At 47.8% G+C, this 19,775-nt stretch overlaps 1 protein-coding gene across 7 annotated transcripts in view; it reads right to left on the bottom strand.

Moving 5' to 3' along the window:
• C24H14orf132 (chromosome 24 C14orf132 homolog) overlaps nucleotides 1–19,571 on the bottom strand; it is a 48,704-nt gene extending 29,133 nt beyond the window's left edge. For 3 of the 7 annotated variants that reach the window (XM_073011305.1, XM_007987754.3, XM_007987756.3), the window contains exon 1: nucleotides 19,353–19,571. In XM_073011305.1, the coding sequence (XP_072867406.1) occupies nucleotides 19,353–19,379 (27 nt within the window). In that variant the 5' untranslated portion in view covers nucleotides 19,380–19,571. Of the gene's footprint in view, nucleotides 1–8,361; nucleotides 9,628–17,416; nucleotides 17,565–18,521; nucleotides 18,837–19,352 lie in introns of those variants that run through there. The other 4 variants (XM_037984464.2, XM_007987758.3, XM_037984465.2 and 1 more) reach the window with 3 other exon arrangements.
• Nucleotides 19,572–19,775: the final 204 nt, after the last annotated feature.

The raw sequence follows: 19,775 nt of genomic DNA, 5'->3' as shown, positions 1-19,775 counted from the left end.
TTTTTTTTAAATTTGATTTTTCCATAAGTTATTGGGGTACAGGTGGTTTATGGTTACACAGGTAAGTTCTTTAGTGGTGATTTGTGAGATTCTGGTGCACCCATCCCCTGAGTCACATACACTGCACCACATTTGTAGTCTTTTATGCCCCCTTCTACTCTTCCCCCAAGTCCCCAAAGTCCATTGTATCATTCTTATGCCTTTGCACCCTCATGGCTTAGCTCTCACGTATCAGTGAGAACATAGGATGTTTGGTTTTCCATTCCTGAGCTACTTCATTTAGAATAATAGTCTCCAGTCTCATCCAGGTCATTGCAAATGCTATTAATTCATTCCTTTTTATGGCTTCCTAGTATTCCATCTCATATATATATCATAGTTTCTTTATCCACTCGATGATTGGTGGGCCTTTGGGTCGGTTCCATGATTTTGCAATTGCAAATTGTGCTGCTATAAACATGTGTGTGCAAGTATCTTTTTCTCATATGACTTCTTTTCCTCTGGGTAGTTACCCAGTAGAGGGATTGCTGGATCAAACGGTAGTTCTACTTTTAGTTCTTTAAGGAATCTCCACACTGTTTTCCATAGCGGCTGTACTAGTTCACATTCCCATCAGCAGTGTAGAAGTGTTCCCTGTTTACTGTGTCCATGCCATCTATGATTATGGCCATTCTTGCAGGAATAAGGTGGTATCGCATTGTGGTTGTGATTTGCATTTCCCTGATCATTAGTGATGTTGAGCACTTTTTCATATGTTTGTTGGCCATTTGTATATCTTCTTTTGAGAATTGTCTATTCATGTCCTTAGCTCACTTTTTGACGGGATTGTTTTTTTCTTACTGATTTGTTTGAGTTCGTTGTAGATTCTGGGTATTAGTCCTTTGTCAGATGTATAGATTGTGAAGATTTTCTTCCACTTTGTGGGTTGTCTGTTTACTCTGCTGACGGTTCCTTTTGCCGTGCAAAAGCTCCTTAGTTTAATTAGGTCCCAGCTATTTATCTTCGTTTTTACTGCATTTGCTTTTGGGTTCTTGGTCATAAAATCCTTGCCTAAGCCAATGTAGGGACGTGACTTTTGTTGTTCCTCAAAAGGACGCCACATGGCTGCGCATGGTGGCTCACCCCTGTAATCCCAGCATTTTGGGAGGCTGAGGCAGGTGGATCACCTGAGGTCAAGAGTTCAAGACCAACCTGGCCAACATGGTGAAAACTTGTCTCTATTAAAAATACATAAATTAGCCAAGAGTGGTGGCGTTTGCCTGTAGTCTCAACTACTAGGGAGGCTGAGGCAGGAGAATCACTTGAACCCAGGAGGCAGACGTAACAGTGACTCAAGATTGTACCACTGCACTCCAGCCTGGGTGACAGAAGAGACTCCGTCTCAAAAAAACAAAACAAACAAACAAACAAAAAGGATGCCAATGCCACAGTCCTGTTCCTTGGGTGGGCAGCACTTTTCGAGAGGTCAGTTCTTATAAGGAACCTCCTTCCTATTCACCCTCTGTTTCTGAGGAGACGGCAGCTTGGACAGGAGCAAGGAGGCCTGAGACCCACCCCAGCTGCAAGTCAATGGCTGCTTCACAGCTCCCTGGCCTCTGCTTACCCAGCTTTCAAACAGACATGATGATCCCTGCCTCATCCACCTCCCAAACTCTTTAAAAGCATCAGATGAAAATAAACATTTTCTGTGATAAAGGTACTGATACCCACTCTTTTTGTGACTCTGGGCAGAAAGGGTCTGTGGTATCTCTTTGATCCTCAGTGTTTTGCACATAGCAGGCACTCAATAAATGCTCAGTGGCTTGTTTGGGCAACATCAAGTCTATATTATGCTCCATAAGTAACCTGTCTGTTGGAGAGAAAATCATCTCAGAAACAAGATTGGATTCGTCCTGAGAGTATGTAAGGGCACTCCGAAGGCCGAGAAAGAATGTGCCTGGCAGCCCAGGAGAGAAGACAGCACTTTAATCCGCTGTTGAAAAACCTGAGTCCAGTTGCCGAAATGTTTGGCAAAGGGATCTGGGCCACTCTCTAGGGGTTCTGATATGGATGCAGCTCAGAGTGGTGGAATTGAGGGGGTTGTAAGTGTTTGCATCCGTGAGAAGGGAGCTAGACAGGAGGACTTTTTCTTAAGAGGCAGAAAATGCTTCCTTTCCAATTGAAACAGACAGTGCTGGTGTTTCAAATTATTCACATAAAGACACATGTGGAGGGCTGCGATCCCCATGTCAGCTTTTATAAAAGGCAGGGGAGATATAAAGTAGATTAATGAAAGGCAAACACAAAGATCCATTGGTCCTTTTTGCTTTCTTTCTTGATTAATGGGGAACATTTAGAGCTGGTGATGCTCATCTCATGGTTGAGGGTGAAAGAGGACTGGGGGTTCAGGCCAGGGTGCACAGTCAGGCTCTGTCTCCAACTGGTAGTATAGCCACACGTCCACTCCTTCACTCCAAGCCCATTTCACTCCAGTGGGCAGACTGTGGAAGGTTCGGAGATGACATAGGTACATAGCAGGGACTCAACCATAGAGCGACTTGCTGGAGAAAAGCTATGAGCAGATAAGAAAAGCTGCCTGCAAGGGCTTTTGACTTCAACCTGTGCCAAAGGACCAGACCAGCTGGATAGAGGGTGTATCCTCAGGAAGTTTGATTAACTCCTCGTTAAGGGGGAATGTGGTGACTTAGATAGAGACAAAGTATTAGAATAATGGTTCTGTTGAGCATTTGTAAGAAAGTTGTGGAATTATGCTGAGATGTTTATTTATTTATTTATTTATCGATTTATTTATTTTTAGAAAGAGGGTCTTACTCTACCACCCAGGCTGTATGCAGTTGTGTGATCTTGGCTCACTGTAGCCTCGAAATCCTGGGCTCAAGCAATCCTCCCGCCTCAGCCTCTCAAGTAGCTGAAACTACAGGCATGCACTACCACACCCAGCTAACTTTATTTTTTGTAGAGACCAGCCCTGGCTGGTCTCCGACTCCTGGCCTCAAGCCATCCTCCTGCCTCAGCTTCTCAAAGTGTTGAGATTACAGGTGTGAGCCACTGTGCCCACCCTGAGATGTTTATTTCTTTAAATATTGCCCACCCAAAGGCACATGATGGCTAATTAGTGCTACTTAAAAGAAAATGCAGTAAGTTAAATCCACACACAATCAGAACCCCCGTGAATCATATCTGCCACTGCAGACGTTCATCACACACAGCTCTAGCTCTGGCAGTGGGCTCTCCAGGCAGCCACGTTTGCTGTTTGTCACACACACAGTAGCTCCTTAAATGAACCTATGAACTAAAATGAGGGGTGTGACTACACATGCCCAATGGCGACAGATAACACCAACCCCAGCCACTCCAACAGGGAGCAGGTACAGGAACAAAGAGCTGGGCTGTCCGCACCCCTGTCTGACTTGGCTACCATGGAGCTGTGTGACTGTGGACTAATCCCTCACCCTCTCTGGGCCTTATCGTTCTTATCTCTAAATGTGGGTAATGAAAATATTTCCCTCCTTGAGGTGCTGTGAGGGCTTCTTGAGCTGACAGAAGAAAAGCCCTGAGAATGAGACCCAGTGCATGGTTCTAGGCACAGAGCCTAGCACCAGGGAAATGGTAATTTAATAAGCTGCCATTGTGTTCAGTTTTAGTAGCACTAGTAGTAGGTGATGGTCGTGGCACTGTCTTTGTTTTTACTATTTTAAGATGGTGCATGTTCTCGGAAGAACTTTTTCAAACTTGAGAATTATGAGCTTACTGTTTCACTTCCTATTCAAAGGTCTACAGCAAATACACAATGGGCTATGGAAATGGGCAGGGGTGTGTCTCGGGGCTCAGGGAACCCTTTACCCAGACAATTCCCATCTCAGCTCCTTGGATGTTTGGCATGAGAGATGTGGGACTTACTCCTCTTTAGACAGATGTGTTTGCTGGATTTGCTGATGCTGGGCTGAGTCCCTGGCACTGGGCACGGGTGGGAGGGAAGAGGCCTGTGGCCAAAGCATAGAGGTGAAGTTCCTGCCTCTTTCAGGCACGCAGCTTGGGAATTGGGGTGGCTAAGGAGGAAATCAAGTGAATGGGTGAGGCAAGGGAGGAAGACAGAGTGAGGAAGGACATTGCTCTGTCAGGAAGCTGAGCCCTGAGTCCCCAGATGGTAGCACAAGAATGAGGGTGCAGAGGATAAAAAAAAATCTGCTGAATAAACTCAACATTCTGTTTAGCCACTCAAGCAATAAATATGCACGGCGCCGGAACTCTCTACATGTCACAAAGCACATCGCAGCTCTCTTGGCTGGTCAGTGCTCGCTGTGACAATAGAACGGCTGTCATTCCACTTTTACTGTTGCAGAGATGGTGGTTGTAGGGGGTCACCTTTGCAAAGATCCCACAGCCAGGGTGGGGGCCAGCAGAGACCTGGGCCTGTGACACCAATCCCACCTCCTTCATCTTCAATGCAGAATCGACTTCATACCAGCCCTACGTCCTGTGCTAGGGGGAGCCACACAAGAACCGGCCGATCATCTCCACAAATGACAACCTAGCAGATAGGGAGGGAGAAGTCCCCGGGAATGCTACAGAAAAGCACTGGCCACTCAGAAGGACAGCATCTTAGCGTGTGGGATCCAGGCACCTGGTTTTGTGGGAAGGGGATTCTGAATCCAGCATTGAAGGAGGGGAGGGGGGCATCCCAGGGACAAGGCACTGAAAATTTAGGACACCACTCTAGAGAGCTGCATGTGTCTCAGCCTGGCTGGTGTGGGCACCAGGAAGATGCATTTCAGGCCCAGGCCTAGAGATGGTGTCTGTTCACGGGAACAAGGGTTGGACCAAGGCCCTGGCACTGTATCCCATGGATGGAGGAAGCCACAGAAGACTCTCAGCAGGAGGAAGCTCCCTCTGGCAAGGGTGAAGAAAGGAAACAGATCAGGAAGCAACTGGAGACACCCCCCAGGTGAGAAGCACCTGCAGTGGTCCAGGGAGGAGGAGAGGCGGGGCCGAGGGCTGCAGCAGTGCCATGGCGATTTGGACGGATGTTATTGGGTCAAGAAATACCCAGCCCATCTAGGACCCCCTCAGCAGAGACTGCTGCCAGGTTAAAGAATATCCTACGAGCTATGCTGCTGTGTGACAGGTGAGCACAGCACAGTGGCTGACAGCAAGGATGCCCAAACACGACCTGCAAATCCCCCTCTGCCACTTGCTCCCTGTGTGGCTTGGTGCCATAACCCTGGGGCCTCAGTTTCCTCATCTATAGAATGGGAAAGATGAGAAGTGCTGAGAGCAGAGCCTGGCCTTTCATGAGTGCTCAATACATGTCAAGCTGTGTCAGTACTATCTGTTATATTTACAAAGCTATTTGCACAAATTACTCCCTCCAATGTTCAAAATAAACCCATGGAGCAGGTTTTTTGTTTTGTTTTGTCTTCTGAGTGTCTCATTCTGTCACCTCGGCTGGAGTGCACTGCTGCCATCATGGCTCCCTGTAGCTTCGACCTCCTGGGCTCAAGCCATCCTTCCTCTTTAGCCTCCTGAGTAGCTGGGACTATAGGTGTGCACCTGGCTAGGCTAATTTTTTAACACCACACCTGGCTAACTTTTTTGTAGTTTTTGTAGAGACAGAGTCTCACTCTGTTGTCCAGGCTGATCTTGAACTCCTGACCTCAAGAAATCTGCCCGCTTCAGCCTCCCAAAGTGCTGGGATTATAGGCGTGAGCCACTGCGCCCAGCCTGGGGAAATGTAATCTTGAGCCCCTCTTCAAATATACAAACAGGCTCAGTCATGACTTTCTGGGGACATGCAATCGGTTCACTGGGGAATTGAAGCCCCTTGGGCAACCTGTGGCTACCCTGCACAGAAGATAGCCCCCTAGCTGTTCCCAGCCCTGCCAGTGGCAGCCCTACTGCTGCAATGCTTCAGGAGGCACCTGAGTGGGCTGGGCCAGGTAGGGGAATCTATGGGGGCCCATCCTTCTCATTCCCTGTTTGAGATGCATCCTGTCTGATCCATGAGCCCAGGTGGCTGCTGCTTTCTGCTTGAGGGCACAGACTCGTGGATGCATTCTCCAACATCACTTTTAATCTCCCCAACATGCCTCAGTGTCTGGCTGTGTGGGAAAAGCCACAATGCTAACTTCAATTAAAAACTGTTCTCATGCATCTTGCTTTGCTTGAAATGTTCTCAGCACGGGTGAGGGATTGGAGTCTTTCAAGATGTCTCCAGCAAGACGGTAGATGATTAAAACCTACCCCGGGAGGCCTGAGATGGTGCATAAGTATAAATAAGCCAATGTTCACAAGATTCTTAAAAGAAGGGAAAGGTGAGTTGAGAGTGGAAGTCAGGGAAGAGGGGAGGTAGAAATGGTGTCATTAAGGATCTTTATTCCGGTGGAATAAAATAGCACTGGGTCACAGAGGGCAGTTATTTCCAGGAGCCACAAGTTGTGTTTGTGAGTAAGTCGGACATAGACAGAGGTGTAGAGTGACCGAGTGAGGAGGATCTGCCCCATGAAGTGTGGGCAAGGAGGAGAGTGGAGACCCTGAGCTGAGGGAGTGAGCCATGAGACGCAGCACGTGGGAGCCAGGTGGCTGATTCAAATCTGCGCCTCAGTTGCTTCACCTGAAAACTGGGCTTAATTGTAATCTTGACTTCAGAGCATGGTGGTGAGGCTTAGCTGTGCTGCTTCATGTAACACAGAGAGCCTGGCACACAGCAAGGCAGGCGTTAGCATGGTCGGCATGGTCAGTTCTGGTTATGGTGACTCAAGCAACCAATGACACTTGAAGGTTAGCTTCTCCAACCTTCATGATAGGAGCCAAGAGAAGGAAAAAGCTTCAGTGCCTTCACATTGTTCTCCACAAAGGATTCAGGGGTCGAGGCGAGCTTCCTTCCAGATAGACTACAGGAGGCCTGCAGGATCCTCTCCCAGGATGTCTACTAGCACCATGTGATTTTCCTGACCAAAAGTTTAAAAAATGGACTCCACTTCCAAGGGCCAATAGACATCATTCATCAGCAGGAGGCCAAACAGATTCCCCTTTTGCAGAAGACATCACTCCTGCAATGTTTGGCAGAAAGGAGTCTGCTGCTGGGCCCTCAAGGGAACCTCAGAAGGGAGGGATGCCCCGATGGCGAGCTGCTTTTAGCTGCAGGGGCAGAGGAGAGGCATGGCCCCTCCCGGGGGGAGCAAGCTTCCTGTCCTCCAATGCCCCTCTCAGTTCTTTCAGACTCCTGTGGGGTCCTCACCTCCACCTCTGGCACCAGCCTGTCTGAGTCGTGGGACACCTGTCTTCAGCCACAATCCACTCTGCCTGGACAGGCTGCAGAGACAGCCAGGCTGGAAGGAGTTGTGACAGAGAACCACACTCTCTGGGGTTCAGATCTGCCTCCATCTCACCCCAACACTCTACAATCCATCAGCTGTGACTCAATCCTAGCCTTGGGCTCAGATCTAGCCTTGACCCCAGCTTAGCCTCTTCTCACCTGGATGACTTTGGGCAAGGCCCCAAAGCTCTCTGAGCCTCAGTATCCTCTTCTCTAAAATGGGCATGCTGAATGTGTTGCCTTCATAGGCTGCCCGTGCAGCACAGAACCTGGCTGTTAGCAGGTGCTCAAGATTCACCTACACCATCTGTCCTCTTCTTCCACCAGAGGGTGGGGCTCCTGCCTCACCGGTCTTCGTGCCTAGGAATGATGTTCTGTATGCAATGTGTGCTCTCACGCTGTTGGTAAGGATGACAAGGATGATGAAGGCTGGCAATCACTTCTTTCTGGCTTTCCACATTCCCCAACACAGCCTGCCGCAAGGCTGGCCCTGCCTGATTGATTTGATTATTGGGATACGCAGCAGGGCCCAGATGGAACCTCCTCAGGGAGAGAAGAAAGATTGGCAGGAGGTCAGAGAGAAAGCAGGAGATACAGGAAGGGCTGCTAGGACTCGGTGCAGAGAGACGGGGGTGCAGGGTGCCTGGGAGAGCACATTAGTCACCCCCCCTCAGGTGTCCCTCAAAGCTGCTGGAAACCAAGTCTTAATTCATTTCTAATCAGCTTCCAGAGCTTCATGCTGAGGAAATGGATGCGGGGTCTTCACGAGGGCTGGAGGAAATAAGCAGTATTCCAGCTCTTGGCTAAATGGTAGGCTGGCAAACTGCATGGGCCTCAGGCTGGAGCAACCTGCTTCCACCATTTCCCTTCACTTTCATCCTTCTGAGGAACCAGACTTCCTAGGGCCCAGGTATTTGGGATGGAGGCCTAAATAACCCATCCCTGTTCACTGAACTACCCAATTCTGGCTCCTGGTATACAGACCCCACACCTGAATTACAGACTGGCTCCCTCAATGTCTCATGGAACATCGTGTCACAGGATACCTGGAAGAACTCCAAGCGGCAATGGCAGGATGGAAAGGAGTTAGGCTGGTCCATGCATGATTTGGCTTTCTCACTGTTGTTCCCCAGGCTCACTTGACCTGTAGAGTATGTATGTATGTTACTCACATTTTGTGGCATTTGGGAGACAGGGAGAAAGAGAAGTGCTGGATGGACCAGGGTCCATAGCTGGGAGGTAGGGGTGATGGTCTAGATTTAGATTCAAGTGTTAACATTCCTTTTCTCCACAATTGGAGAAAAGGAAGAAGGGTGGAAATATAGCTGTTAAAAACACAGGCTTAAGAAAATTCCACTTCCAGCCAAAATGGAGTAATAGGGACTAGATTTACTCTCCCAACTGAAACAACTGAAAACCAGATAAAATACTTGAAAATGATTTTCAAGACACTGTACATCAGACAATGAAGGACAGTGACCCTTGAGAGATGGGGAATTAGCAAGGTGAGCCATACAGGTGCTCCAGTTTACTGCCAGTGGAAAGTTTCCAGGCCATGGAGCAGGAAACTCAGGCAGGGCTCAATAGACTCCCTGAGTTGAAGAATGGAAATGAGTCTAGGGAGAGTGAGGCAGCTGGAGACCATAGGACAGAGTACGGAGAGAAGACAGCTGCCCAGAGAGAGAACCCTGGGCTTTGAGAGAGGGACCACTCAAACATTCAACAGTGCATGTTTGTGCAGAAGCTGCCTGAGGTAGGGAAGGAATCACCCAAAAAATTGCAGGAAACAGTGCCTGGCACCCGTACAGGACCAGAAATAGTGCCTGTTTCCCTCAGCCATTTTGAAAATCTCATCATTTATGGGGCACTGAGTAGGTAGAATACTCAGAACGGCATTGCCTTAGTGATGGGGAATAATTACTCTTAGATTAAATATGGCTTGATCCTGCCTAACAAATCTTAAAAACAGTACTTACAAAAATCAAACTGTTCTCAAGCATCTGAACCGCATCCCAGAACAAAGCACAAGAATATTTATGGGAATATAAAAATATCTAGCGTACACCACAGTAAAATTCACAATGTTTGGCATCCAACCAAGAATCATCAGGCATGTAAAGCAGCAGGAAAATATGAACCATATGAGGAGAAAAGGCAATCAATCAAAAGCAATCCAGAATTGACATATTCATAATTAATAAGTGAGGACATTAAAACAGTTGTTATAACCATATTCCATATGTTCAAAAAGCTACAGGAAGCAATGAACATCTTAAGAAGAGAATGGAAGAGATATGTTTTATGTAAAAGATCTAAATTAGCTTCTAGAGATGAAAACTATAATATCTAGTATCATAAGTACACTGGGTGGTGCCATTATTAATAGCAGATTAGATATTCAGAAGAAAACCTTGTTAACTTGAAGGCATATCAATAACAACTATCCAAATACAACACAAACAAAAACAAAGACCAAAAAAAAAAGAGAAGAGAGCATCAGTGAGCAGTGAGACAACTTCAGGTGACCTAATATATGTGTATTAGTGACAAAAGAAGAGGAGAGAGAAGACAGAACTATAAATATATATATACACACACACATATACATACATATATAAATATCCATATATATACATGAAGGACAGTGACCCTTGAGAGATGGAAAATTAGCAAGGTGAGACATACAGGTGCTCCAGTTTACTGCCAGTGGACAGTTTCCAGGCCATGGAGCAGGAAACTCAGTCAGGGCTCAATGGACTCCCTGAGTTGATGGAGATATATATATATCCATATATAGACATATGTGTGTGTATATATATCTCCAAAGAAATAATAGCAGAAAAATTCCAAAAGTGATGCAAACTATAAATCCACAAGTGCAAGAAACTCTCCAAACTCCAAGCACAAGAAACATGAAGAAAATGACACTAAAGTACATTATCATCAAATTGTCCAAAATCAATGATACGGAAAAAAATCTTTAAAGCAGCCAGATGTCAAAAAGATGCATTACGTTCAGAGAAACAAAATAAGGATGGCAGCAGATTTTGCACTGAAAATAATGTAAACTAGAAGATGATGGAACAATATCTTTAAACTGTCAACTTAGAATTCTATGCCCAGGAAAAAACAAACAAACAAACTTTAAAAAAACAAAGCCCTTTCCCCCCACACACATACAAAAGATATAAGAATGAATTCATCAGCACTTCTGCATTACTAAAAAAAGTCTTTCAGGCAGAAGGGAAATGATTCCATATAGAAACATGGATCTGCACAAAGGAAGGAAGGGCACTGGCTATAATAACAACATGGGAAAATAAATGAAAATGTTTCTTACTATTTAAACCATTTAAGAGAAAACTGACTTTCAACAAATAATAACAATGTATAACAACAATAGCACAAAAACTAAGAAGGGAGAAATAGAGTTTTACTGTTCTAAAGTTCTTTCTGTATGTACAGTGGCATACTATCACTTGCAGATCCAATCTGACAACCTCTGTTTTTTTAATTGGAGTGTTTAAACTGTTTACATTTAATGTGATTATTGATATGGTTGGGTTTAAATCTATTATTTACTGTATTTGTTTTCTATTTTTTCATCCGTTCTTTCCTTTGTTTTTCTTCTTTTTCTGCCTTCTTTTAATAGGTTGTAATAAGTTAAAGAGCTATCCTATAAATACAAAAGCAACCATAAATTAACAAAACAAAGAGTTGTGTTTAATAAGCCAGCAGAGGAGATAACATGGAAACATTTAAATTTCCCAACCCAAAAGAAGGCAGAAAAAGAAGAAAAACAGAGCAAAAGAAGGATGAAAAAATAGAAAATAAATACAATAAATGGTAGATTTAAACCCAACCATATCAGTAATCACATTAAATGTAAAAAGTTTTGGCCAGGAGCAGTGGCTCACACCTGTAACCCCAGCACTTTGGGAGGCCAAGGAGGACGGATCACAAGGTCAGGAGATCGAGACCATCCTGGCTAACATGGTGAAACTCCATCTCTACTAAAAAATACAAAAAAAACAAAAATTAGCTGGGCATGGTGGTGGGCACCTGTAGTCCCAGCTACTTGGGAGGTTGAGACAGGAGAATGGTGTGAACCTGGGAGGCAGAGCTTGCAGTGAACTGAGATCATGCCACTGCACTCCAGCCTGGGTGACAGTGAGACTTTGTCTCAACAAAATAAATAAAATAAAATAAAATAAAATAAAATAAAAGTTTCAACACTCCAATTAAAAAGCAGAGATTGTTAGATTGGATTTTAAAATAGGCTCTTAAAAATTTATGTCCACAGAAAAACCTGAACAGAGATGTTCATGGCAGCTTTATTAATAATTGCCAAAACTTCAGGTGATCTGCCTGCCTCAGCCTCCCAAAGTGCTGGGATTATAGGCGTGAGCCACCACGCCCAGCCCAACACGGCGAAACCCTGTCTCTACTATAAATACAAAAAATTATCTGGACGTAGTGGCGGGCACCTGAAATCCCAGCTACTCGGGAGGCTGAGGCAGGAGAATTGCTTGAACTCAGGAGGTGGAGGTTGCATTGAGCTGAGATCATACCACTGTACTCCAGCCTAGATGACAGAACGAGACTCCATCTCAAAAAGCAAAGCAAAAACTTGGAAGCAACCAAGATGTTCTTCAATAGGTGAATGGATAAACAAACTGTGGTACATCCAGACAAAGGAATATTATTCAGCACTAAAATGGAAAAAGCAGGCTGGGCACAGTGGCTCACACCTGTAATCCCAGCACTTTGGGAGGCCAAGGTAGGCAGACCACCTGAGGTCAGGAGTTTGAGACCAGCCTGGCCAACATGGTGAAACCCCATCTCCAGTAAAAACACAAAAATTACCTGGGCATGGTGGCATGCATCTGTAATCCCAGCTACTCGGGAGGCTGAGGCAGGTGAATTACTTGAACCTGGGAAGCACAGACTGCAATGAGCTGAGATCATGCCACTGCACTCCAGCCAGGGCAACAGAGTGAAACTGCGTCTCAAAAATATAAAAAATAAATAAAAATAAAAAATAAAATAGAAAAAGCTATCAAGCCTTAAGTGCATATTACTAAGTGAAAGCAGCCCATCTGAAAAGCTACATACTGAATGATTCCAACTATGATACCCTGGAAAAGGTAAAACTGTGAAGATTGTAGAAAGACCAGTGATTGCTAGGGATTGAGGGAAGGAAGAGGTGAATACATGCAGTCCAGAGGACTCTTGGGCCAGTGAAAATACTGTCTATAACGTGGATCCACGTCATTATACATTTGTCCAAGCCCACAGAATGTACAACACCAAGAGAGAACCCTAATGTAAACTATGGACTTTGGAGTGTTTTGTTTTTGTTTTTCTTTTTGTTTTTTGAGATGGAGTCTCACTCTGTCGCCCAGGTTGGAGTGCAATGGCACAACCTCAGCTCACTGCAACCTCCACCTTCCGGGTTCAAGCAATTCTCCTGCCTCAGCCTCCCAAGTAGCTGGGATTACAGGTGCCCACCACCATGCCCAGCTAATTTTTGTAGTTTTAGTAGAGACAGGGTTTCATCATGTTGGTCAGGCTGGTCTTGAACTCCTGACAACAAGTGATCCTCCTGCCTCGGCCTCCCAAAGTGCTGGGATTACAGGCATGAGCCACCACGCCCAGCGACTATGGAGGATTCTGATGTGTCAGTGTAGGTTCATCAGTTGTGGCAAATGCACAGCTCCAGTGGGGATGCTGATGGTGGAAAAGGCTGTGCATAAACAGGGGCAGAGGGGCGTCTGAGAAATCTCTATGCCCTCCTCTCAATTTTTCTGTGAACCTAAAATATCTCTTTAAAAAAGTTCTTAAAAATAATAGGCTGACGTGATGCAGAGGCCTTTGTTTTATCCCCAGCTATGTGCCCTCCAAGCCTCAGTTTCCTCACCTATAAAATGGATCTGAATGTGCCTATTCCATGGGGCCGCTGCAAGGATTCAGTGAGATTCTGTGTATTGCTCAGCACAGGGTTTGTCTGGTACCTCAAAGGCATCGTTGAATGGTAGCTGTGATGGGAAGGTACAGGGACGTCTTGAGGGGACACAGTGAGGAGGGAGTGAACACAGATGGGTCTCCATCACCTCAGCGTAGAAAGAGCTGGGGTACAGGACCTGAGCAGAACAGAGCACACAGCAAGTGCTCCCTAAACAATCAAGCGTTTCACTGGAGACTTGCCGTCCACCCGCAGATGTCCCAGTTCTCTTAGCTTTGTGAGATTCCATTGTTCAAGTCAAATGTCTGAAATCTTAAAACACTAGAAAATTGGTCTACAAAAATCACTGGAATGTTTACTTCTTGAACTGCTCATTACACCTCTGCATAAAATGTAGCCTTGTACTCTCTCCTGAAGCAGGTCTAATTAGAAGGATAAAATATTTAAATCTTTGCAATGGAAACCTGAAGTACAACAAGACAAGCCCTAAGGTAACAGACAATTTGTATTTTAATGTTAATTCTTGCTTGAAGGAAAAGAAGCACTCATTGGCTGAAGAAAATATTCTCCAAGAAGCAGACTGCCAGATTCCCTGGAATTCTATTTTTCTGGATGATGATATGTTCCTCTGGGGATGGACAACTTCTGCTAGTCTCTTGCGTATCTGTCAGAATGAGGCCCTTCCCCGTAGCTAAGAGAGTGTCAAGAGATAAAAAAAATCATCTCTCCAATACGAAGAGATGTCTTTTGTATCTTTTGCCTCCTGAAAAATGATTGAAATGCAAATTAACTGTGAGTCTCTCAAGGTCCTGGGGGTAAAGAGAAGGGGAATTAGCAGGGGATATGCCAGCATCTCAGCTGTGATTAGATACACATGTGGTGTCTCCCAGAAGGACAGGCCCAGTGTTAACATGATGTAAATATGTAGGTGAGACTGAATCCTCCCACCTAGCAAGGGCCAGATTCCAAGAGACAGGCGGAAGAGAGAGGTGGGGGAATTCCCAGCTCCTCAAGCACAGGAAGCCTACTTGGATCTCCCCAGTACAAAGCTGAACCAAATAAAATGGTCATTTGATAGGTCAAAAATGGTCAGATGTCAGCAATTTCACATGGTTCAGCCTAATAAAGTCATGGCCTACCTCCTTAGGAATAAGTGACTTTTCTACTGGGCATGGCAGTGTTTTAAGGTTTTGCCAAGTTCTATACACCATTATTTAGTCTAGAGATAATACACTGTCAGCCCCGGGACGAATCCAGCCCACACACCTGTTTTGTTTGGTCCAGGTAGTAGCCAGTCACCAAGGACAATGACCATCCATTCTGTCCCTCTCTCCTAGACACACACGCTACATGAAGAGCTGGAATCCAACTCTCCTTCCTTTAAATCTGGGCTGGCCTGGAGACTTTCTTGACCAAAAGAATGTAGTGTTAATGACATTCTGCGACTTCCAGGCAGGTCCTAGTAAGCCTGCAGCTTCTACCTAGAACTGCTGGAATACTCTTGGGGGAGCCAACACCATGCAAGAAGAGCAACAACCCTGGGACCTCCATACTGGGAGGAAGCCCAAGCCACCTGAAGAAGCCCTTGCAGGATGAAATCCCAAGAGGAGAGAGTGGTCAAGTTGCCTGGAGGCACCAGACAAGTTCGGAGGAAGCTACAGGCTAGAAGCCTAGACTCCAGCCCCTGCTGTTCCAGCTGATGCCACTGGGGCAAAAACAGGACCCTTGAAAGCTCCCAGGTGATTCTAATGGCAACAACATTTGAGAACCACTGGGTTGGCCAGGTGCGGTGGCTCAAGCCTGTAATCCCGCACTTTGGGAGGCCGAGACGGGCGGATCACGAGGTCAGGAGATCAAGACCATCCTGGCTAACACGGTGAAACCCCGTCTCTACTAAAAAATACAAAACACTAGCCGGGCGAGGTGGCGGGCGCCTGTAGTCCCAGCTACTCGGGAGGCTGAGGCAGGAGAATGGCGTGAACCCGGGAGGCGGAGCTTGCAGTGAGCCGAGATCTGCCCACTGCACTCCAGCCTGGGTGACAGAGCAAGACTCCGTCTCAAAAAAAAAAAAAAAAAAAAAGAGAACCACTGGGTTGAAACCACTCACTATAGGGACGGGACAGTGCAAGACAAAAATAAGGTTGCGCTCTTATGCCCGAGGCATGCTTTCACAGGAGAGTTACACCGTAAGAACAAGCGAAGGAGTCCTCCTGTCTCTGTTGTCCATGCCAATCCCCCGTAACGCGTGCTGGCTTAACCTGCAGAACGTTCCTGAAATGCTCGCTCCCTTCCCCCAGCACCATGGCCTCTGTGTCACTGCACTTCTTGGATGATGTGGGCTTCCCCTGGAGCAAGTGAGCGTCCCAACAGGCCCAAGTGGAAGCTAAGGCTTTTTAGGACTTAGCCACAGAATGTCACCAATACTGCATTCTCTTCACCAAGAAAGCCACTACACTTTCTCTTCACCAAGGATAGTCCCAGATTTAAGGGGAGAAGAATCAGATTCCAGCTCTTGAAGTGGTGGGCAGCAAGCGTGTCCAGGAGGGAGAGAGGAAATGCACAGCAGCTGTCTTTGAACATGGGTGACCCCACCAATGACACAGGGATTTTGGACTCAGTCCTAAAAGACTGATTCTCCCCTTGTCCCCAGGCCACTGGGCGCCCAGGTGACCCTGTCCTCTTGGCCACTCCTGGTCAAAGAGAAATGGATGCCCTTTTGCACTGTTTATATCCTCCAGACTCTCCAGAGACTCAGGGACTGTGTGGAGTGGGACTGGGGTGTTTCCCGGGTGGGGGAGAGGGCAACCAGGAGCCTCCAGGGCTCAGAAGCAAGATGGGGCCCATGAGCACACCCTCAGTGCCTGCAGCCTCTCTTACACTGTCACACAGCCACGTGTACTGCACCAGGGAGGGTGCCTCTGCATAAGAGGATTTGCCAGATAACTGGTGTCTACTCTGTACACCCAAAGAGGATATCTATTTAATGCTTAGCTTCTGAGTGGAAAATCTTTCTAAAATGGCTTATGTGTTCTGGGTCTTCTTCAGCCAAAAACAGGAATCACATTTAACAACATGGGTAAGAAGAAACGTGGGCTTGGAGTCACGTGGATCTGGCTTCACTGACTTAGTAAATCACACAAGTGTGCACGCCCAGCCCCAGGCATCCCTCCCTCCTTCTCTCCTCTACAGGGGCTGAGGTTTTCCCAAGGAACTGCTCCAAGGAACTGCCATTCCCCTGCTTAATAACTTGCAATGGCTCCGACTGCCTACCGATTAGATGCAAACTTCTCACCCCAGCAATCAGCACCTTCTATAATCTGGCCCTGGCCTCTCTCTCCCAGCCCTCCTGCACCCCTATCTTCTAACTTTCTGAAGGACTCTGTGAATATTTCCTGGGCTTACCTATCTTGATACCTCTCCACCTAGAACAGTCTTAACACCCAGGCCCACCAGGAGATATATGCCTATAGTTCTAATCCATCTACAGCCCCCATTCTCAAAGTCCTGATGATGACAGCTGTTCAGTGGCATTGGCATTTGACACTTTGAATTCACTGTCTTTTCCTGTTAATGTCTCTTCGTGAACATACATCTGGTCCTCATCCAATCCTCTAACAAATACTTGTGGACCTACTTTGTGCTGGGCACCTTCTTCAATCCAGCACTTTAGCCATTCCCCTCTTTGGGTCTTGACTGGGCCCATTCTTTCTCCAAGATTTGATAAACATGCAGAAAGAAAATCTACGTTCCATTCAAGTTTGTCCCGCAGGATCCTTGCCCCAGTGCCTGACACTGAGCTTATCACAAGGCAGGTACTAGACATTTGCTGAGCAAGTGGATGGATGCACCAACATTTCTCTGCAAACTGCTCCCTGTTGAGGGAAAGACTGCACAGGGGGACCGTGACTGTCACCCTCACCTGGTGGCCACAGGACACACGAGGGGCAGGGTCTGAGCACTTACTCCAGCCAAGCACTGCGAAGTGCTGCAGGTAGCGGAGCAACAGTTCCCATCCTTATGGGGATAATGGGATGAATCAACAACAGAAAGCAATCCACTAGAAAGGCACAATAGTAAGACCACTTCCCAGAGGGAGGAGAAGAGAGAAATCACTCTGAAATAGATCTGTACTGTACCTTACATCATATCTTTCTCAGGCTGCAGCAATAAGGTGGAAAACCCAGTGGCTTTGCAGATACTCAGACTCAGATTTGAAATCCAGTTCTCCTCCTTACAAATGGCATGTCCTTGGGCAAATTATTTAATCTCGTTTAGTGTCCTGACCTGTAAAATGGGGCCTCCGTCATGGACTTGTAAGGGTTTGCTGTGATAAAATATGCCAAGCACCCAGCATCTGGCACTTAGTAGGTGCCCAATAAACCTTAGGGTCTGTTTTCACGTGTGGGGCACTTCATGTTTCTGTCCCTTGTAGCTAGCACAGTACTGCGCATGTAACCAGTGTCAAAAATGTGTCAAGGAGAATGCGTTGACCAAGTGGAATGTGAATTGTAAACAAAAAAGGAAAACTAGGAACCTGGTCTCTGGGCAGACTCTGCCTAAAGACGTTGAAAAGCCCTGTGTTTATTTTGTCAAGTTGCCATGGCAGCACTGATACTCCAGCCAGCTCCAGGGTTAGCAAGGATCAATTTATCTTGTAACCATGGAAATTCCGGAGGTTCGGTGGGATCCAGAGGGGAAGGCAGACACAGTTCCTCTCCACTCTAGAAATAAATCCCAGAAAGCCTCCTTAGTTTTCGTGCAGCTAAAACCATCATTATCTAAAATGATGTTTACATGACAATATTTATAAGTATGGATTTAGGCACAGGAGAGGTAAAATCAGGCAAAAAAAAGAGGGGGGGGGCAGCTATGCTCAGAAGGGCAATTAGCATCATGGAAAACTTGAGAAGCTGCCAGAGAGCCAGGATCTAGACCCCCAGAGCTAACTTGGGGCTTTTGCATCTTTTATGCTTCCATTTGCAGACTCGCTGTCCACACACAGTCTGGATTTTACTGTCACTTTTCAAACAGGCTTCCACTACAGGTGAAGCTTGGTGAAAAAGAAAGCGTCCCCTCAAACTTCATTCCCTGTAAAAGAAAACAGCAGCAGATGGGGTCCCTGCCACACAGCATGGAGACAGAAGGGAGCCTGGGTGGCCTCCCGACCTCTCTGCTCCCACCATAACCAACCAACACAACCAGAGAAGTTGCAAGACGTGGCTTTGGTAGATTGGGACTTACTCTCCCAAGCCAAATGCAGCCCTTCCCTGGAGCCAGCTCTGGGTCTTCTCTAGCGCCCCAGACTGATGGAGAAATCCGGGATTTGTCTTTGTTCTGGCTCAAGAGAGTTAAGGCACAGAAACAGAATCATCACCCAAGCTCAGAACTCCAGGGGATTCCGCTGGAGGAAAATTCAAGCTGCGAGAGATTTGTTTTTCCGGCCATTGGGAGTCTGTTTGTGTCGGGGGAGGGTTCCGGCCGCGCTGGGCACTGGTGGCTCCATTAGACTCTACACAAAGCAAAAGAGGACAAATGACCGCGGCGCGTCGACGCTTGGCGGGTCACGGTCACAAAGTGGGTCTCAGCGCCTTCCTCAGGCGGCGGCAGAGGGGGCGCTCGAGGTCACCGGCAAGAGACAGATTACCGGCGCCTCGGGAAAACAGAGCGGGGAAGAGCCAGACTGTGCGCCCATCCGCGTTCGCGCGGGTCTGAGCCGCCCCGGTCTTGGAGGGCTCCGGGACCCCAGAAGGGGGACAGCAGTGGGGGATGGGCAGGAAGGGGGCGACTTGGGTTGCCCAGGCTCCTCGCAGCCTCCCTGCCAGAGAGAGGGGCCCGAGTGAGAACAGCTCCAGCCACGGGGGTGCGGGGCGCGCAGCCCGCCCCACCCCGGGAGAGCCGCGATCGCCGCCCCCGACGCGTGCACCAGGTGGGGGTGCCCGGCTCGGGACAAAGGACCGGGACGCGGATCGCGGGCGGGCGCCACTGCCCAGTCCCAGCGTGGAGGGCGAGACCGTGGCCCCGAACCTCCCCAAACTTGGTGGCCCGGGCCCCGTGGGGAGGGCCCCCCGTTACCTGCGCGGCCATAAAGGAGAGATCCATGGTGTCGCCGTCGCCGCGGCTGTTGCTGCCGCCCGCGCTCGAGTCCTCGATGCTGCAGCTGCCGCTGCGGGTCAGCAACCTGCACAGTTGGCGGGTATCGGGTGGAGCAGCTAGCGTCCAGAGCCCGCACGGCGCCCTCGGCTGTCTCTGGGCTTCTGGCTCCAGACAGCTACTGGGCGGAGGGCCCCGAGGGCGGGGGCGGGCGGGGCGGGGCTCGGGGGACTGGGCGCCCCTCCACGTGACCACTCCTGGCCCCACCCCCGGGGCGGGGTCCGTCAGAAACCCCAAGCGCTCACAATCGCCTCCCTTCGTGCGCGGGATGGGGAAACTGAGGCCCGAGGCCGCCCCGCTGGTTGGTGCAAAAACCAGCCTGGAACCCAAGTCCTGAGCTGTTGG

This window comes from Chlorocebus sabaeus, chromosome 24 (assembly GCF_047675955.1).
Source record: "Chlorocebus sabaeus isolate Y175 chromosome 24, mChlSab1.0.hap1, whole genome shotgun sequence".
Lineage (NCBI taxonomy): Eukaryota > Metazoa > Chordata > Mammalia > Primates > Cercopithecidae > Chlorocebus > Chlorocebus sabaeus.
Note: the sequence above shows the minus strand (reverse complement) of the source record. Positions and strands in the feature narration are given on the sequence as shown.